This window comes from Ciconia boyciana, chromosome 6 (genome assembly GCF_034638445.1).
Source record: "Ciconia boyciana chromosome 6, ASM3463844v1, whole genome shotgun sequence".
Taxonomy (NCBI): domain Eukaryota; kingdom Metazoa; phylum Chordata; class Aves; order Ciconiiformes; family Ciconiidae; genus Ciconia; species Ciconia boyciana.
Window position 1 is genome coordinate 17,494,756 of NC_132939.1, and position 21,229 is coordinate 17,515,984.

Genomic DNA, 21,229 nt, shown 5'->3' on the forward strand with positions numbered 1-21,229 from the left:
AATCAATGCAACAAGTGGGAGTTCTTCCAAAGCTTTTTAGTTCGTATTGTTTTCAGTCACATCATGCCAGATGTCTTGGAGGAATCTGATCTGACACAAACCCAGACAAGTCACTGTAAAACTGTATACAAAAAGACACAGGCTGATACACTGCAGCTGGTGACACCAGCAGATATAGGTGTTATTTGCAAAACTCTTGTTCACTGAGAGAGCACAAGGGCCAGGGAAGAGCACATGCTGCGGAGAACAGCAACACAAATAGCCTTGGGAGCGAGCTTTGGCTGGGGTGTGTGCATTGTTATTAATTTAGCAATATTGGGAAAACCCATGAAGGAAAAACATTTGGATATTTTCCAGATGCGGAATGGTGCGGGAAGAAGCAGGGCTGTAATTAAGCATGCTCGCCTACTGAAATATGTGTACAATTGCTATGGGATACTGTAACTAGCAACATCTATCAGACTATTTTTAAAGCTAAAGCAGTAATACTGTGCTAGTGTGCCTGATGTCTGCGCCTGTGCTTGACAGACCTGCCTCTGCATGGCAGGTCTAGGTTCTGTGGGGCTTAGGAAATGATGCTTTTACTGTGCTCAGCTACATCAGCTGAGAAATCTTTGTCGAACTCGGGCATATCTGAGCCCTGTGCAGAATGCACTGAGTGATTTCCACCACCACCAGCCCACTGTTGCAAGGATTTACTTTATTCCTTACAGATTAATTACAGAAAAGAATGAATGGAGGTTTTTTTCCTTCTGATTGCACAGTGATTCTGTGTGCCAAGAAGCCACTAAAAAGAAACAGAAAGAGTGCGAGAGATTATATGTGACACGAATAGAGTCTGTCACAGAGTTGCAGATTATTTATTGCTGGCATGCTTTGATAAGTGGCTGCAACTGGCTCTGATTTTCTCGGTGCTGCCCAACTGCTTTGATCAGCAATGAAACTGTTAACAGGGCTGGCAAATTATTGTCGATGGGCATTGCAGTTTAAACTTCCCCTGACAAACAGTGGCAGATCACACCCATCAGGGCTATTGTTTCAGGCTTTCTTTGGACATATCGCTGGGTTGCTGTGCTTCGTTTCAGGATTTTCTTCCACAGTCACCATGGTTAGAGAGTCGCTCTGGTTTTCCAAGCGAGAGCTGGGATGGTAGACAGCGTGCTGGCAGTGTGTGGGAGGTGTGTTTCATTGCCATGTGCCCCTGGAGCAGAGGCTTTGTATGCGGGTGTCTTCTCTGGGTCCTGTGCTGATCTTGCAGCTTGGAGGAGCGTAGCATCCAGGAGGGGACCAGAAAGCCTCTGTGCATGTAGCAGGCGGCGAGGGTCTGGGCGTAGGGACGTTGGCTTTGAATCCAGGTGTTGCATGGGAGAGGGGAGTGAGTGCCGTCTGAGACAGCAAGCGCTGCGGTGAGTGTCCTTTCCTCCTCTTTCCCCGAGACTGATCACAGCCTTCCTACTTTCCTATAGCTCTTTAAAATCTCCCTTCATGTAGGCTCTTTCTTTACTCCTTTCAACCTCTCCTTTTTACCTGTCCTCCTCTTCTCTTCTCATCTCTCATTCCTCTCCTTTCAGTCTCCCCTTCTTTCTTTGTTTCTGTCCCTGTGCCTCTGAGGCTGGACTGCAAATGCAGTGGGTTCTTTGAACATTTGTAGCCTTATGCTTTGGGAACTGTTGACTGGCAGGAATTGTCTATAATGAATTTAGAAGTACCTGAACACCCTATTTGCATTTCTGCCTGTCTGCTCAAAAACGCTGGCACTCAGCTCCCTTGAGGCTTGAATTCTGCTAGAAGTAGCTGTGGTGGTGGCATCCTGTGATTTGCTTCATCAGCTGACATTTTTAGGAATTTGGTCTGATACAACAAGGTTGGCCATTTTACTGCCCTCTGCTGCTAAACAACTTGTGTAACTTCTCATCTGCCTAAAGAGATGGAGCCCCTACATATAACTGGCTTTATTAGTGAGAGCCCACGTGAAAGTGTGCCTCCTTCTTATGTTGTTGTTGTTGGTATTATTATTGTTATTATGATTCAGCGGTCTGTATTGATTTGTGGTATATTTTATTCAGCTAAAGCCCTGATCAGCCCAATTCTGCTCTGTGTCTAGATTGCATGTAGGATTAGGAGTTTTAGTAGTGATTTCAAGATCAGGAGCAAATCCTCTACAAAATTAAGTCTTGCCTATGTAAACAAGTTGCACTACTTTTAACTACCGTTCTGTAACGTTGATATAACCCTCCTCTAGTGCGAATTCAGGTATGCCAGTATGAACATGCTTATATCAGCATAGCTTGTTCCCCTGTGGGAAAGGAGAACAAGCTATTCCAGTATAGAGCACTTCTATTTGGCTCTGACTACATCCCCACTTTTGTTGTATTAGCAGAGATATACCAGCAAATAATACTTGTAATTTAACATGGGTGAACTGGTACAAAATCACGTATAGAACAAGCCTTGGTCTGCAGACTGCCTCAATAACTCCTTGACAAGCGAGTGTTGAATGTCTGAAATATGCCATGTATTTATAATCTTGTCTTTGTGACTGGAGGTACAGTGGAAAGACTTAGTGTTACTGTCGTTATGTATTCACAATTAAGAAACTAAGAACTGGTCAGTGTGTTGGCTATAGAGTCATGACTGTGAGTCATGTGAGTCATGGCTGTAGTTTATTTTTAAATAAAGTATGTAAGACTTTATTAACTTTCAGACTGGTTGCTGACCTTTGTTCTTATTTGCAGCATATTGGCAATGTAAGAGGGCTGTGGCAGAGATGCAAATGCCGGGAATGCTTCTTGGAAGTGCCTTTGAGCTGGCAGGTAAATACAGAGGTATTCTAGCAACACTGAACATCTAGGTCCTGAAAAGCCACTTCTGCCAGTGAAAAGTGAGTGCCTGGTGGCTGTGAAATACTTGGCATTCGTATCTGTGGTCATTTACCTCAGTCATCGGCAGGGCAGGGCAGTCTGGAGATCAACGAGCAACAAGTACAGAGAGAAACTTTAAAAAATTCCAATCAGATACTATAATCCCAAATATCATGGTTTATGGATGGATTTTTCCCAGTACTGCTGCTGATCTAGATGATCGGTATGTGCGTTGTAGCAAGAACCATGTAGGAAAGACTCTTGGTGTTTGCAGACAAAGGAGAAATACATTTGGTATGGGAAATACTTCATATTCAGAGTAATTGGGGGAAGGCAGTGCCACCAACAGACTAGGGTCTTCTGGAGAGGAACTGTCTTAATTGCACATGACTGACAGATGTCTGTAAACATGGGACCTAACTAAAACTTCTAGGATTTCTTCTACCACAGAGTAAATAAACTGATATGACCCTTTTCCTGTGCACGGTAAGAGGTTATTTTAAGGCAGATGATGGTGAGGTGAAGGAGTCTGTGGGGAGGAGAAGCTGGTGCCATTAGGGGACTGCAAAGCTTTGCTGGGAGGAACACGCTTTATTGTGCTGCTTGATAGCACAGTTACCTTGCCAGCCTGTTGAGGGAAATAAATGTTCGGAGAACCTTATAGTTTCCTCCTGTGAGTTAGTGTCACCTCCATCTCATTTAATTCCCACCTTTGCTTATTGTGAGTGCCATTTCAGTGCTGCGTTTCTCAACTTCATTACCGCCAGACTGAGCACTGCTTCAGAAACAGCTTTCCGAACTGCAAGTGGCTTGTTTTGCAGAGCAGGGAAGAAAACTTCTTTGCTGTTTTTCCCTGAGCTCATTGACTCCCTGTGACTCCGACATTGGTGGTGGAGGTGGCTCCCATGAGCAGGCTGGGGCTTTTGCCTGCAGGCTGGGGCTGCGGCTGGGTGGTGCTGGGGCTGTCAGGGTGGCACAGGCAGCAGTTGGTAAAGCTGGTGTATTGTCATCAAGAGCAAGCAGCTGACCTTGGACAAATCTGCAGTTGGGCTGTAACCCAGCCTAGTGTCCAGCTCACCCTGGTCTTTGCTGCTTCTTTCTAGGAGGAAAGTAATCTGTGACAGTCCTTTTGCTGGTTTAGATTACTTCTCTCCTGGGGCTGACTCACAGTTTTTGCCTGCTCCTTTTGCTTCCGGTGGGAGCCGCAGGCTGTCAACAGCTGATTGTTCTCCTTAAAGAGTGCAGCAACGTCGGCAGCCCTGCAAGGACAGGCAGAGGCATCAGACAGGTCCTTGCCTGCAGTTCTCGGCAGCGAGGCTTTCAGTCGGGACAGTCTATGTGAGATTGACGGACAGACACGGTATCAGCTCAGCCCTGCTCCCAGAGGAGTCCACAGAATCCATTGGTGAGCAGTTTTGAAAAGCTCCTTTTTATTGTCTTGTCACCTCCACTTTTAACCAGATATTAAATTGTTTATTATAAAACACCCAATTGTCCTTACAGCAATCACATCACTGGTGTCTGCAGTGATGCGTAGTGAGCTGTACAGGAGAGAAGTCCGTGTTTACACATTTCCCTAAAGATGAAGAGATGACTGCAGTGGAAGATTAGTTTTGCTGGGAAAGACACTGAATGAGCTGACCTGATCAAGGGGAAGACATTAAAATGTTATGCTCTTTAGTTTTCTCTGCTTCACTCAGACATTAGCTGGTGTGGTCTGTTGCTCTTTAGCAAATACGTTTGGGTCCAAGTGCTGCTTGAGATGGTTAGAAACCCAATATGCTCTTTGAGGCAGGGGCAATTATTTATTATGTGTTTTTACAACTCCTAGCACTTTTGGTTGCTGTGCTGGCTGATTGCTAATGGTTGGGCAATAGTATTTATTGCTGGCAGCTGGTAGTTGCAGTCTGTGTTTACGCCCTGTAGGGGAATTCGGTATGTGCACACAGCCATGGGATGTTAAGGTTTTGTACCTTTTAGAGGCACCACAAAGTCGGTACAGACCATCTAGCCTTCTGCCATTTAAATGCTTCCTTACTTCATTTCAGAGATACTTGTTTATTCCTTCCCTTGTTACCCTCCCAAACCTTTCAAATCTTTTCCATCTGGACTCTTGTGTTTATAAACTCTTCTGCGTTTGAAGCTTGTAGGCAACAACCATGTCAAAGCCTACTTTTGTAATACAGACCAAATAGTTGCCAGAAAGCACCATGGGCTCTCGTTCTCCTCCACCGCCTCCTTATGGCATTGCAGGTCTCTCTGAGATTGCCTCCATTCTACCCGTTGGATGCCCAGCCCTGTGCTCGCCGCTGTAAGTCAGCATCACCCTGCTAAGGAGGCCACAAAACTTCCGTGATTTACACAGCCTGGGGATCTGGCGCAGCACAGTTGCTATTGAAATATTTTCATCTGTCTTGCTTTGTTTCTCTTGAAAAGTCATAGTGCAGCGACTCTAACTCCTGTTTTGTAAGTCCCACGCAGCTGAAGCCTATCACTTTTTTTCTGGTGTGGAAAAGATGAGCTGGTCAGTCCTGCGCAGGGCTGAAGTCCAGCCTCATAAAAACTGTCTGTCACCTTTTAGCTGTTCTCCTTGCCGCTTCCTTTTTGTAGCAGAGATAATGGGAGTGTTTCCTGCTAACTCCTGTCTCTCTGTGATAAATTGTTGTGGTCCTTATTTGAAAGCATTGTCTGGCTGCTCTTAGCGCTGCGATAAAAAAAATGCTGTGAATTGGCTGCATTGTGTTTGGCTTCCTTTCAGCCAGGGCCCCTCTGGACACTGAGGACCTGATCTTCCTTCTGTGCCAGGCCTCAGCTCACATTTGTGTGGGAGGCAGGGATTTTTGTTTGTTTCAGTTTGGGTTTTTTTGCTTGGGTCTTTCCATTCAGTGACAAAAAAAGCTGGTGTCAGTATAGGTTAGCTTTAAAGTGATGAGAAGAGTCCGCTTTCTGAATTCCATGGCTTTCAGATTTGTTGTCTTTTGTCAAGGGCTGCATTGTCAGGTTTGCTGCCCATGAGATCAGGAGCTGGATTCTACCTTGGCTTACACTGGCATCAGCAAGGAGGAATTTCACTGCCACCATCGGTACTGTTTCAGTGTAAAAGCAATACGAGGGAAAGGTGACTCAGGTCTTCCGTATCAGGTGTTTCCAACTAATTACCATTTAAATGTATTAGATGCTCTTAAAAAGGAAGCTTGCAATCACTACAAAGCACATTTAAGTCACTTAGGGAACTTCCTTTTTCATTGAAATGAATTCAGAGGCAAAATGCACGCTCCATCATAACTGCTTTCTTGCTGGGATTCTCCAAGGCTTTAGCTTATGGCTGAAAACTCACACAAAGAGTTTCTGTCTGGCTTACACCTGGCATGCACACGGCTGCATCTGGTAGTGGGACAGTTGTATGAGTACCAGAGTAGTCACCAGCAAAAATATTGGGATAGTATTATTTGAACAGGTAGGAGGAGATCAGCAAAGACAAATGTGCAGTTAAATTTGTATGACGTGGGTGTGCTCATTCACCTGCATGCCTAAAGCTCCCTCCGGCTGAATCAAAGGAAAGCACCAGTGCAAAAAGTTTATCCTGTCTCCTTGTTTTCACCAGATAAGTCACGGGTAAAGTGGGAGAGAAGGAAGGACTGAGGTAGGCGCAGAAAGGTTTTCAGCTTGAGAACTGAGGCTGAGAGTGGGTTTTGTTGTGCGTGCTGCATCAGCCTGTGCGCGGTTTGAGTCCTTTGGGCTCATTTAACACAGCATAAATTCCACCCTAAATGCTCTTTGTGGGTTGTCTAGTTTCCTTCCTCCCACAGAGATTTTTAATTAAAAATCTAGAACCAAAATAACTGCAGTGCCATCTTTTAACTATTGTTGAAGGAAGAGCTTGATGCTCTCATCTCTGAGAAACAGTGAAGTTTATGCAAAAATACAAAGTATATTAATTTCCTGTAGAATTTCAGGGAGAGTGGCTGTATCAGAGGAAGTATAGGTGGATGCTAAATTTAAACCACTGTACAGCAGATCTTGGTATACTACAGCGCCCAAAAGTCTGAAAAGCTAAACAGGGGCATATAAGGATCTTTTCAAAAATAGATGCACTTCCTTAAAATTTATTTGGTCTTGTTTATTCAGCCCTCCTTGTGAAGGCCCCTGAGGTTTACAGAGGCTGTCTGAATCTGACAGGAGAAACAACAAAGTAGAGGAGCGGAAAATTCAGCATGATTGGAGCACCGTGGGATGTGGTCATTTCTCCATTGCTTAGCTGTTCTTCAGAAGCAGATGAGCCAGGTCTGCTATAATTTAGTGGGCTTGGAGTCAGAGCCATTGGGTGGAAATATAGTTTGTGCTTATACAGGATGTCAAGGTAGAAGTATACTTCTAATCTAAAATTCTTGGCATTTAGGATTGTCCATTTCATTCTTTGTGAGTGTGTGTTTGGGACTGTGGATGCTCATGACATAAATAATCTAGAACTGATTCTGGAAAATCTTTGTGAAATTGAACAGCACTTGTTTTCTGTCTTGTAAGATGGCTTGTAAACATCCCTTCCTGCCATTACCTTTGCCTTATTGCCATGTTGAAGTTCCCTTTTGAGCCTGAGTGTGAAAATGGCTCAACAGGACTTGAGATAGAAGTCTGATTTTGTTTTACTTTGTTACAAGGGGGCAATATTTCACAAACAAAGGAATAATGTCAGGAGGACACTATCAAGCATGAAAGCAGGTCTTAAAATTGGCTTGGTATTTCCTAGTAATTGTGTGGTGGGAGTGTAGCCCCAAGGCACAATCTTTTCTAGATTTAATTATATAAAGGCAGAGGTGGATATCATAGAAAGCCATCAGTAAGGCTTGCAGTAGTCTGGGGTTTTTTTAAATGTCATTAAAGCTTGAAGTAGGATACTTCCATTAAAAGGGAATATGATCTCATTATGTGGTTTAGATAGCGGTATGAAGCTGTAATGATGCTCTTTAATGTGTTCTTTTTAAAGAAAAATATCAAGACAAGAACTGACCTTGAAGATGTGGCCTGCTTGCAAATGATGTAACTGCACGCCTGTCCAAAGCAATGTGTTCTTGTCATGGCTTTAAATCTCAGAGAGCTTTAGCTACAGCAGCTAAGTGAATTTCTCATTTATGTTTCCATATACCTGATACCATATTTCCCTCACTGCCCTGGCCTATCCCAAACCCTGCCACCCCCGGCATGAGGCCATAGTCATCAGAGCCCTCCTGCAGGCGGTGGGGATGGCGGGTGCCATGCGGGGCCAGGCTCCCTCTTCCCGAGGCCTGTCACGGTGACTCCATCAGGGTGACTCTTATCGCTGTCTGGGATCTCTAGCCCCTAAGGTACCGCTAGAAAAAATGGGTTATTTAAAAGATGTGCTCTTAGGTAGTCAGCTACAGTTTAAAAGGGTTGTATTGGGAGGTCATCGGAGGGTATTACTAACAATTAGCATGCATAAAAACTTCAGGGCATGGGGAGCTGTGGGATATCCATTCCCAATGTAGCATGTGTACTGAGTTATGGATAATTACTGGAAAGCTCAATGTGTCAAAGGTGGACGTGGTTTACCATTATGCAACTCATTAATACTGTTCATGGGACTCAGGCTTGCTCCCTGAAATGCTCAGGCTTGGAGGCATTGTGTTCACAGTGTGCCTCAAACAAAAAATGTCACTGGTGGATGAGCTATCAATATTAATAACAACAATAAAAAGGAAGCAGAGCACTTAAAAGCTGCTTTTCAGGTGGACATTTTTTGAGTCATATGTCTCATGTTTTCACCTTTGGGCCTAATACTATTTATATTGAAATTCATAAGCGAGTGCTTAATTCCTTAACTAGCACAAAGCTTTTAACACTGTTTTTTAGCGCCTAACCTCATACTGTGTCTCCGTGCCTGAGCCTCGCACCCATGGAAGGCAAAGGGAGTGTTGCCTTTTGGCTCGGGCGTGCACTGCCAAACTGCTGCGGGCTGGCCAGGAGCTGTGCCCACGCTTCCAGTGCAAGCAGCAGGGATTCAGGGGTCATCTGTATTGCTAGTGAGGTGTGACCGTGGCTTGTATCTGCTTACCTGAACACTTGATCAAGCTTGCTCAGTAGCAGACATCAGCATGGATTTCAGAATGATCTGGCCATGGTGCTTGCCTGATTTCTCAGATATAATTTCTAGCCTGCTTTGCATGTCTTACTACTGTAGCCCACACTGTTAGCCCTACTCCAGCTAGCTAGCTCAAAGGTAATTTATGTATGTGTGCCTGAGTTGCGCATATACCTTAATTTTGATGTAAATATATCTCCAACAGCCTCTTGAGTTCACTGCTGAGAAGCAGCTGTGATAGCAACGTGAATCCTTGTGTCATCTGTACAAAACTTTAATTTAAAGAAGTATATAAATATTTCTGGATAAACAGAAATTTAGAGGCACAAATCTGGTTCCTCAGTTTGTTTCAAAGTGGATCCTTACTGGAATTTCTTGGCTAGTGTGTTATGAAAACTGCATCAGGAGATCACTTGTGATCTGTGATGGCACAGTTCTTCCTATACATTGCACCTGTGCTTGGCTGTACATTATGTTTTGGTGGGGAGTCTTTGCTAATCAGCATTTTGACTTTGTTTTCCTGCTTAAAAGAATGCTGACTAGAGATATCAGTAACAAATAGTGGTAAACTTTAAATAAAAACTCAGTAAGATGGATAAGCATTCAGGTGCTTGATGTATGCTTAACAGCTGTGATTTACCTTTTGGTCGTCTTCAGTTGAATATATTAGAACATGGGATTAAAGGGCTGAAGAGGTTTCAAAGAAAGCACCTTACCTTCCTGCATAGATTGGTTCTTCAAGAAAATACCTTTGCGTGAGCTCTATTCAGTAGAGATACCTTCAGAAATTGGGGCCTAAAGGAGATTATAAAAAGTATGATTTACTGAAAATAAAGTGAGGGACTAAGACAAAGGTTTGCAGGAAAAGTGCTCGCTCCTGTCTTTCACTGAGTGCTGGGGACTTTCTCATCATTCTGGTAGTATTGGTAAAACCTTCAATTCTGCAAGCACCTGCCATTACCGGGGAAATAATTGATGTTGATGTACTAGTTGTAATTACAGCAAGTGAGGTATGATCTGTGCAGTTAGCAAGGGGAAAGACCAGTGAAATTGCTAAGTCAGGAGAAGCCCCTCAGTGCTAGTGGGAAATGTAATATGCTTTGTTGAATTAATAGCCTTCTGCATAACAATCAATTTACAGTTTAAAGGGCAGAGGAGGTGGATGTAAAAATCATTAAGCATTCATTTCAGTGACCCACTCGATATTCTTAGTCGAAAGAAATCTCTAGCATGTTTACAGTGTAAATTGCAAGTGTTTTAAGACAAAAAAACGTATGAGGATTGTGTATTTAATACTTATTGCAATGCCCATTTCTAAGCCATAAGGTTGCAGTGATCCCTTTCCCAAACACAACATGGCTTTAGTGATGGGCTGGTGTTTGCTCACAGGAGGTGTTTATTCAAACAGAGGTGATTCTGAAGATGAGGTTTTCCTACATGTCAAATAAAAATGTTTTGCCCTTTGTGACCCTACCTTCAGATTTCTTAGTCCTGTGTTAAATAGGGATCCCCAAAATGAATGATCTGGGATGATCTTTTTTCGGTGTAGACATTCAATGACTGGTTTTGCCTGTAGTTGTTCTGTTTGTGGTATTTGTACATAATGCTCACCGTAGAGAGAGATTAGTTGTGAGAAGATTATGCGTGTAAGTGCTGCTGGTGTGCCTAAACTGCAAATGTTCTGGTGTATACAAAGGAAACATTAATCAAGACATCTTACAGAGAATTAAGGGAGGAAATAGTTTTGTCTCCTGATTACTACATAATTTTCACTGCCCAGTGCAGGAAAAGGTAGGCAGAGAAGCAGAGGCGATAGAAAGAGGTTGTTCTTCTGTTCTTGGAGAGAGCAAGAGCAGATTGCTGGGGGTGGCTGCGGTAGGCATTTTCCACAAAAACAGCATGAGAGAAGCAGCTTTAAGGACTCTGCAGGGCATGTGAGCTTCGAGTTAGGTAGTAGGGATGAACTAGCGACACTCCTGAGCTTGCCAAAGCAGCTGAGAGAAATCCTTCCTGTTGCATATGATCTTAATAAAGCTGTCTGTAGTTTTAGCTTTCTGTAACTTGGTTCCTTTGTTGCAGATGGGTGTCTTCAGCAACCCGAGTTATTTTATCTTCCAGCCTGGACTGATTGTCAGTCTGAGTGATATGGCATGCAGCAGAAGGTATGGCAGTCCTTAAAATCAGAGCACTCCTGCAGTACCAGCATTTCAGTGTATTCATCTGGAGCGCATGAATGATTGAAAGAGTGGGGCTCCATCAATCTGCTGGGGCTGGCTTGGGATCCAGTAGAGCAGGACATGGTCTAGGAGGAACATACCGGGGACCACCACTGGTGAGGAAAGGTCCCCTTGCCAGCACCACAGAGAAATAGCTGACCCTAATAATTCCGGGGAATAGCTGACACTTAGTGTGAAGCTTCATTGCTTCAGGTACCAGCTAACGGCATGACAGCTCAAAACATTCAGTGTCAGCTGTAATATGTGTGTTTTGCCATATCCCTGACCAAAAACCATGGATTAAGTAGAGAAAAAAATTGCCTGCACAGGCACTTTTCACTGTATCAGGTTTTATTTAACTGTTAGTAGGGCGTTGGTTGTCCAATTACCTATCTTATAAATAGGTATTTTAGGAATAGCTTCCAGAAACAGATTTCACAGACTTTCTGGATTGACTGTAGTTCTTCAGCTGTTGTAAATCACCAGTGCACCACTGAACTAATAATTTACCCTTGTTGAGGATCTGTGCTGGTGTTTTTCCTGGTGAATACTTAGGACTGTAATAACTAGAAATGTATCTGCTAACAATTTGCCTTCTCTTTTCATTCATGAAATTTTTACCTCCTCAGGGTTAATTGAATCAGGAAATGTCAGTACCTTTAGATTTAATTTTCCTTATTGATGTGGATTCTGGAGTGAATGACTGCTGTGAATACAAAATATGGTTTAATTTTATTTCTGGGAAATATTTAGTGACCAGAAAAAGAAAAGGTTGTTTGAAACAAGCCTTGAATAAAGTAAAAGCCCTCCCCCTGCAACTAACACAGCCTTCTTGACTGTACGAAACCCCAAATTAACTATTTATAGAGATGTGCATATTTCCAATCTATTTTAAAATGCTGGAAATGAGAGTAAGCAAGCCAACCTACCCACCAGTTTGCAGAGGGTAGAGGCAGCATAATGTCTGCACAGTGTTTAGCTGTGTGGTAATTATATATCAGGAACTTAGAAAATTTGAAGATGGAGCCAGGAAAATTCCATCCCCAAAAGCCTTGGGCCTGATGCTGAAAGGTGCCACTATCTTCCTAGCAAGCACAAAAGGCTCAAAATGCAGAGCAGCCATGTGAAAGGCATCTCTGCACCAACACTGATGATCTGTAAATTTATTAGTCACTCTAGCCTTCACCCAAAATGGGTGCGGTGCCAGAAGAGGAGAGCGCTGGCAGTTCCCATTTGCTTTAATGGCAGCCACAAGGCTTGCTGATAAAACAACTTTTATTTTTGCCCCATTGCTCTTTTGTTGACTGTTCCTGAAGCCGCCTGGGAGTTAAAGTCCCATTAGGCAATTGCACCCTGTTAAGTTCACCACTTTCATTGTCCTGTGTTTCATGGGGGTTTGACGTGGACTTTTCGTCTGCTATATTTTTCATTTTTAAAAGATAAAGTGGTTTCAAAGACAAGATTAGCAAGAAGTTTATTTCTTGCTGATGAATTATTTATTCCTATTTCAGCTCCGGCGAACAGCCCACATTTAATAGCCCATTACTGCTTAAAGAGCTGTCAACGCAAAATGGGCAATCCTGAAAAAAACTGTGTTTAGTGGCTCTGTCAATACTCCCTGTATTACCTTTCCTTCATTTTTATGATCAAGAGCACAGAATAGAAGGCCAGAAATGACCTGAGCTGCAAACTTCAGGGTGCTTTAATCTACCAAGACTAACAACCAGCTAAATTCATTCAAGAGCTAGAGCGAAGATTTTTTGCAATGAGGTTAGCTTCCTAAGAGAGCTTATGGATTCTGCATCAGTTGACGTCTTCAAATCAAGACGTGATGTCTTTCTTAGACAATTCTCCATCTCACCTGCTGGACTTGGAGGGAATGCAGGAGCAGTGGGTGAAATTTGTTGCCTTTTATTATGTAAGTGGTTTGGTAACATAATGGCAATTTTGGGCCTTCTGCAATTCTGGCCCAATTTGGATTTTTACCTTCTCTCTATTCCCCAAGCCCTCGCAGAACTGCTTTCTGTGAAGCATCTACCATATCCTGAAGCAACCTCCAAAATAGTGATTTAGAAGTAGATTTGGGTTTCAGAACAACAATGTTGTCCTCAAATCGGCCATGCAAGCTTAGAGGCTCAAAAGCTCATGTCTAGAAGTGTATCTTCTATGGTTGCTTATTTCTTATCAGATACTTCATCACCAGTGAATTTTTGTATGTTTTCTAGATAATCATGCATTGATAGTATAAAAGTAGATTTAGTACAAGGCTGTATTCTTGGAACCCTTCACACCCTCCTGTCTCACACAGGTGATTCTGGCCAGAGGGTGGATTATTTAGGTGTCTAAAGAGCCCTGTTGTGAAAAACACTGAACACACCTCCCACCTTCCTGTTAGATCCCTTTGGAAAATTGCCCCTGGCGTCTACTGTTCAGCATCCCCTACAACTCTCATGAGCTTTATGTAATTTGAAGCCAGCTTGGGCAGGCAGGCCCTCATGGACAGTATAACAAGTAGCTCTCTGAGTAAGTGAGCTAATGAAGCCTCATTTTCTTACGGATTTGTGGCTTATGTTGGATTTGCTGATGTTTGGTAATAGCTGGGTTCATAGTACTGCCCTTCTTTCAGAGGACAACAATACAGTTTCCCTCCGTTCTTTAGCCATTGATTTTCACATAACTTTTAAGAAGCTAATATTTTCAAGTTTTCTAATGCCTGTCAGATTTCCTTGACTTTTGCCAATGGTACAAAAGGCATTGGGACGGAGGGAGGATAAAACAGGGTAGATACAGATGCAGATACACACAGAGATATCTTTTGGAAACCAAGCCAAATATTTCAGGTGTATTATAGAATCTTAATAGTGTGAACTGCATTTTCTCCCACCAAGGAAAAAGTGTCTGATGTATAAAAAAAACCCAAAATACAAAAAAAAGTCCTTTTCTATGATTTTGTGCTGCACTTTGCACTGCATAACGAGGTAAAATCTTGTAGGCTGAGTCTGTCCACCTCAGCCTTTCTCTGAAAAAGTGTCATGGTAATCTAAGGTGGTGCAATCTCTGGGAATGAACTGCAGGCCAACGATTCTTCTCTTTTACCCAAAATAAAGGAAAAGTAAGTTGAACTGCACACACACCATATAGCAAGCTGAAGGAGAGCCTTTGCTGCTGTCACCTTCTAGTTGGAGTGAAGCCCATGAAAATGTGGATGGCGTAAGAGCCTGTCTGGATGAGGGTCAAATGTAGGAAGGATCTGTGTCCGTGAGCTGGAACAATGCAGTGTTAGATGATCTTTGAAAAACTGGCTGGGATGTTTTTGACATGGTGTGTTGCATGAGTCCATGCATGGGGCTGACAGACACATTGCTGCTGCTGCTTCTCAGGGAGCTTTGGTCACTGGAGGTCTCCTGCCAAAAAGGACCCAGTTGAGAGGAACTTACTCAAATTGATCTTTGTGGTCAAAAAGAGATGAGTGCCGCCACAAGTTTGTATTAAGATATGTAAGAGAAGAGCCAGAGCAAATTATGGACTTGAGAAAAGTCTTTTCCTTTGTTATTGCCAAATGGCTGTTCCCGGTTGAACAAGGCATCCAGATTTCTTGCCGTCAAGCCCGTGGCTTAAGTAAGTGTGGGGACGAGAAAGCATCAGCACAATAATTCTGTCAATTATCCCATGGTTGAATGGTGTGAAATAATAGGTGAGGGAAACATTAGAGCATCGATGTCTCTGCATAGTAAATATAGCAGCAGTTGAAAGAAATTGTGTCCTGGTATGTCCAACCCAGTATACAGCCTTTTCTTGCTCCGGTGTCTGGAGGGGTTTTGCCATCAACATCAGTGTGAGCTGGCTGGCAGTTTTCCACTGACATGGCTTGCAGTATTGCTGAGACAAAATGATGCTGAATGCAGCCTTTTTGTTACCCTGTCAAGAAGAGTCTCCACCACGAGAGCAGGGCGTAAGAGCTGGGTGGATGGCTGTTTTATGTTTGTAACTTGTTCCCCAGCCTGCTTTCCACTGGATGGACCTGGGATTTCTGAACGCCTTTCTGCACGATCAGCTTGGCCTCGCCACGTCACTGCTTTTTGGGGAGAGTATCCCATGGATCTGCTTTTGCTCTGAGCCACTTAGGAGCATTTCCAGAGGCAGAGAGTGGAGATGGCCTTTCTGAGAACAAGGGCAGAAAATAGCTCAGTGTTAGCATTCCAAACCCAGCTATTTAGACCTGGATTATTTTTAAATATTTTGCTTTCAGACACGTAACTAGCTGCATTTTCCTCCTCTCTCTCTCTTCTGTTTTTAAAGTTAGCTTTAATTTTGCATCTTCTCCCCACCCAGCTGTATGCATTTAAGAGTATCTATGCAAAAAAAGGGTTATTTACATGGCTAAATGTTAGGTAGCTAAGTTACTTGCTGCTTCAGAGATGCTGTTGGCCGCAATGGGAACCTGGGGACTCTTTGAGCCCAGACGTATGTTTGCAGGGTGGTTTTGCTGGGGAGTTGAATTGAGAGGAGGCAGGGCAGCAGCGGGTGGAAAGCGCTGCAGCGACCTCATTTCGCCCAGCTGTCATCACATGTCATCGGCCTGACACACAGCCTCGCGTGGGGCGCTGCGTGAAGGGCCGGTCCGTGGCCGCCCTGCCCAGCACGCGCTCTTCCTGGCGCTCAATATGAAGCCGTTCGCCGAGAGTTGTGTGAGGTGGTTATGGTGAAATGCTGCTGCTGAATCTATAGTGTCTTACAGCCACTTCACGGGGGGGACATGATAACACGTAGGGCTTTTAGGGAACGTTGTATCCTCAGAGCACTGCACAGACCTTAATTCCTTCTCCGCGGATGACACGGGCCCAGCAGGGGACATGCGTCCCCTTGAAATGGCAGCTTTGTAGCCTGGGGGAGTCCTATTTTCGGGCTAGCCCCAGCTGCTAGCTGTTAGCCCCTTTTTGGATGTTACAGACCCTCGCATCTGATGGCTCACCCATCCCAGCATGGTGAGCTGGGTTCAGAAAGACCTGCTGCTCAAAGTGGTTTTGGTAACCCGTGCTCATTGTTGGAGTCCAGACTGGTTTAGATAAAATTAAGCTGTTGGGCACTGAGGCTGTCTCTGGCAGGAAAGAAGGACCAGATTCGCTCTTGCCTTGTACATCACAGCTAGTTTATAAAGTTGATGCAGCCTGCTGTGTAAATAAATTAAAAAAAATAATTGCAAAACCTGAAATACTGGGACTGCCTTCTACAGGGATTAGCAGGGCAGGTGGAGGGACAGAGCTCAGATAAAACACAGGAGGGGAGTTTCTCACACTGGGACACGTTCGTGGCATCCCCCTGTGCTGTGTCTTAGCTGTGAAAGCTGAGTTCCAAGAGGCCGCTGAGGGTTCCCCATTAAATTGGGGTGTCTGGGCCAGCGCAAGCACCAGGGTGGTACTGGGGAGCAGGAGGGGCAGGGCAGGATGTTCTAGGCCTTAATCAGCCCATTTTCCACCTAGTGCCACACGGATCACCTTACATGCATGCTGGTCCTGCCCTCCCAAACTGCACTGCAACTCTGGGCAACTTTTTCCCCTTTGCTTTCCCAGTAGCCTAAAAGAGATGGGAAAAACTTGGAGGGTCTTTTCAGGAAACATGTACCATCCTAAAGGGTTTTTCTTGCCACAGTAACTGTCCCCCGGAGAAGCAGCAGACCTCGTAGTCTGTAATGCCCACCCAAAGGCTGGGTTAATGCTTCTTACTGCTAGCAAGAGCTCTGTCTCTGGCTGCACATGAGGAGAGAATAAAGCTTGTAACTCAGGAAGGAGACAGTCATAATATCTGTTTGTAACGTGTAAGAAAGAACTGCTTGTTGGATGGCTATAAAAGAAACCTTTAATTCCAGCCAGGATAGTCTAATGCATTAGCCAAGTGGTGGTAAAGAGCACAGTACCACCAGGCTCTTGTATGGGGATGCAGGGAGGCTTTTGGGGAGGCAAATGCTGTTTTTTACCCACACAGAGCAGCAAGGTTTGTATTATTGATCAAACTGCAAGGCTGATCTAAATGCCATTTTAAAAAAAACTGAAATGATTTATATATGCTGTAATAGGAAATAAGGGCAGGAGTGACACTGGCATTATCTCTGCTTGCTGCTCTCTGCAGCCAATGCAGCTGGTCTTCCTCCATGCAGCTTGGATTAAATGTTGATTTTGCGGAGATGCTGTAACTCTGCTGACACCAATGGAGTTACATTTATGAAAGAGACTCCAAAACCTTAAAAAAAAAAAAGTTAATTTTAGCTGCTGTGCACTGGATAGACCCAGTACGTAGCTATTATCCTAGATAGATCCTTGTAGGTAGGAGGGTGTTATACTGCCTGGATTCACCAAGGAGCAGTGGCCTGCTTCCCTGAAGTTTGCAAATAGTGAGAGTCAGCAAATCAGTAATTGTAGCTTCAAACTAGTATAACTTTTTTTTTTTTTTCTGCATAGCCTTCTGGCACTCTATAAAAAGATCTGGCACAGTACATAGGATTAGGCAGCTTTGAAGCAGCAGAGTCATCTGGGTGTGAAACTTTGATTTCCTGTGTCTTGAAATGAACTGTTATTTCTATCTTTCCTTTTCAGAAAACCCCCACAGCTCATGCCATGAAGGAGGAGAACTTTCTTCGTCGCAGGTTCTCCCTCTGTCCAGCCTCATCCACCCCTCAGAAGGTCGATCCTCGCAAGCTGACGCGCAATCTGTTCTTCGGGACCGACAATGACATCTACCCTCTCAGCCCAGGTTGGTTTCTGGTGTGTCAGTGCAGAAAGTATTGTGTCTCAGGTGCTTGACTGCAACTAGGTATTTTAGCATGCTGCCAGGAAACAAAGAGAAACAAGTTAATATGAAAGAGAGAGAGAAGCTGTTGCAACACAGGTATTACTGGATTCCAGACAATGCTGCTTTCATGATGCTATTGTGTTTCATTGCCATGGTGTTGAGTGGGAACAGAAGGCATCAGAGTTGGGGTTTGTAACTGTTTGAACACTGCGTGGCCTCACATTTAAAAAATTACTAATGTTTTCAGGCACTTCCACTTTGAGGCACTTGATGTGTTTCACTGTAAGCATTGGACTCATTTAAGATTTACTGGCCCCATTTGCAGATGTTTAATGGAAGGTTTCCCTGTTCAGATTTAGAGCCCAGGATAAATATTACAAGAGCAGACTTTCTGTGGTTAATGTTCTGTAAATATCTACAAGCACTACAAGTACCAGGAATCTTGACAGGTTGCAGTGAATGGCAGGCTGGCTTTAAGCGTTCGCTTTACATCTTTTTTGCTTTGAATTTCCTAGCACCCTTTTTGAAGGAAATAGAGCTCATTTTATTGTTTCAGAATTTGTTGCTTACAATAAACATTCAAGTCTTTCCTTGATTGCAGTCTGCAAACAATGCTTCCGTTCCAGTGTGTAAACAAGTGCTTCAGGGAACAGTCACAAGTTTGTAGAGCTGTCATTTGCAGCTGCCATGTCAGTGCTAAATAATCAAACCTCACAGCACCTTCATGAGCTCTCAGAACAGTGATATCTAGAAAAAGAACATAGCATCTGTCAAAAGGTTTCAGTGTTCATATAGATGTAACACCCAACAGACTCTCTGGGCTTTTCAGATGTAGAGCAAAACCAGGTCTGGGTTTCCTGAGCTAATTGTCTTTAAGTGCAAAGGTTTCAAGGGCCTCTGATTTCACAGGTATTTCTAATTGTGGGTGTCTGCTTCAAGGCAATGGGGAGCCTATTTTCAGCAGTGCTGACTAATCCTGGCTGTCACTGAGGTCGCTGAAAGCTTCAACAACCTTTTAGTAATCAAACTGAAAACAACTTAAAACGGTACACCTAAAATCTCATACATTTCAAACCTGTAGGGACTTCTGAACAGCTAGTTGCCCATAAGTACAGTCTGTACAAATGTGTGGTGAGTAAATAGCTGTTTCACTTCTGCTATCATTGGGAGCTGAAGGGCTGATTTTTCAGGCTGTAGTCACTTCCCCTGGCTTCAGGGAGATGGAGAGCCATAGCTTAGGGTTTTCCCATTCTTCCATTCTTACCAGCATTTTCAGTGCTAAAAAAGTTACTGACTTCCTCACAGAGGTATTTCAGTGCTGTAATCTTTCGGAAACCAGGGAAAGTTGAGGGTTTCAGCATGGAGGAGGTAGCTGGAAGAGTTTGTCTCTTCCTCAGCTTCCCCCATCACCTTGTTTCTCCTTGATCCCTGCTGGCAGCTGGACCTAACAGCCTTTGCTGGGCTCAGCAGAACAAGTGCCTTGAGTCATGCTGGAGCTTTTGTTCTGCTGCGCAGTTCTCCCAAGTAACTTCTAGCACTGGCATCAGCGAGGGTGGTAGCCCTCTGTATTGCAAAGGAAGAGCATAGGCCAGAGAGTTTGTAAAGGAGAGAGTATCCCTTTTCAACAAACAGAAGTTACTGCTTCAGCCAGGGGATTTCTTGCAGAGGGTCTGGGTTTTTGTCTATCCTTACATTTTTTTTTACTCCTTTCATTTGTTTCCTGGTCCCCACAGAGCTGCCTTGTCTCTTTGTTCTCCTCACATTTCCCCTGAGAAGTAACTCATTCTTCACGTTCAGTTGCCATTTCCTGTGGTGGGCTCTCCTTTCACTCCTTTGCTGCTGCTTCTGCCTTGTTTTCCTTTGAGCCTTGTGTGCTTCCCCCCACTTTCTCCCTTCCCTCTGAAGGATGCTGCTATCACTATAGATAAGCCACAGGTCTGTGTCCATAAGCTGCATCCAGTATTTCTCTGTCCCCCATTTTTCTCTGTTGTTTTACATGAACTTTCAGTTCTTGAGGCTTTTCCAGTGGTCCGTGTTTTGCTGCCTGACCCCAGCAGATTTTCTTTACGAGAGCACTGGGCTGATCATGTTGGGTGGGTGCTGTGGGCAGCACAGGCAGCAAAGCCCAGTGATTTCCTGCCAGGAATTTGGTGGGTTGTGAGGTGGCTGGAGCTGCAGGTCTCACAGCACCAACACCTAGGATTAGCCCTCCCACAATGAAGGTGTGCAAGTAAATAATTCAGTGGGAAGGGAGTGACAGACTTTACACTTCAGGCAAGCTATGCTATGAAGATTCAGTTCAACGAGAAGACTTTTTTTTAAAGGAAACATATGGGAAATGCAGAGGGCACTATCTGAAATAACACTTTGGACTTTTTGCCTCTTGCTTGCATACAAAAATGCTAATGAGGAAGACATTTTCTTTTTATAGGAAGTTCACAAACTAGAGAGACGTGAATTCATGTTCTTTGCCCATGTCTGTCTTTCACTTAGCAATAAGGAGGGAGAATCTTTATTTTCTCTTTCAGAGGGCAGGAAATTTATTGGGGGAGTAGCTAAAAGAACTTTCAGAGAATCTCTCTTTTGACTAGGCTGCGAGACCGCACAGTGTCTTTAAATAAAAATTTAGATTAGCTTATCCGCATCCTAAGAGTTGCACTTTCATGAATATGGGAATTTTACTGTGATAGATACACAGAACTAAATTTCAGTCTGGTGTACACATTGGGCCATGTGGCTGATATTTACAGCAGTAACAGGTTTTATTCGCGATAGTTTTGCCACACATCAGAGCCTGTATTTCCTCTTGTAGTTATCCAGACACTTTATCAGAAAGCCTGTAAAATAATAGTTCATGCTGCATGGAGGTAATAATTAATTCTTCAATAACCCAATAATTTTGCTTCCTGTTACCATTGATCAGTCATGCTTTCTGTATCATTCTTTATAAAGGGGAAAGGCAAATGCATCTGTAGGATTGATGCCCAGCAGAAAACCAAAGAGAAGGAATAGTTACTGTTCTGGAAGGGAACTAAATATTTATTTTTCCTGTGCATGACAGTAATGGGATAAAAGAAGGTATCAGTAATTCAGCTCTGCCACTGCACGACTGGAGTGTTGGCAGTTTTCTTCATGATGTGGTGAAGGCTGTTTCCATAAGCACCACTGATTCCCCTCCCAAAATCTTTTTCATTATTTGGTGCAAAACGTTTGGGCTACTTTGTGGAGGACCCTCTTTGCATGCCCTGCTAGCAGCCAGCACTTTAAGT

The 21,229-nt window shown here is 43.8% G+C and overlaps 1 protein-coding gene across 5 annotated transcripts in view; it reads left to right on the forward strand.

Moving 5' to 3' along the window:
• Positions 1 to 21,229, forward strand: part of OSBPL5 (oxysterol binding protein like 5) — a 145,896-nt gene that overhangs the window by 62,719 nt on the left and 61,948 nt on the right. For 4 of the 5 annotated variants that reach the window (XM_072866264.1, XM_072866266.1, XM_072866265.1 and 1 more), the window contains one exon: positions 17,765 to 17,921. In XM_072866264.1, the coding sequence (XP_072722365.1) occupies positions 17,765 to 17,921 (157 nt within the window). Of the gene's footprint in view, positions 1 to 2,735; positions 2,814 to 17,764; positions 17,922 to 21,229 lie in introns of all 5 variants that reach the window. The other variant, XM_072866269.1, reaches the window with a different exon arrangement.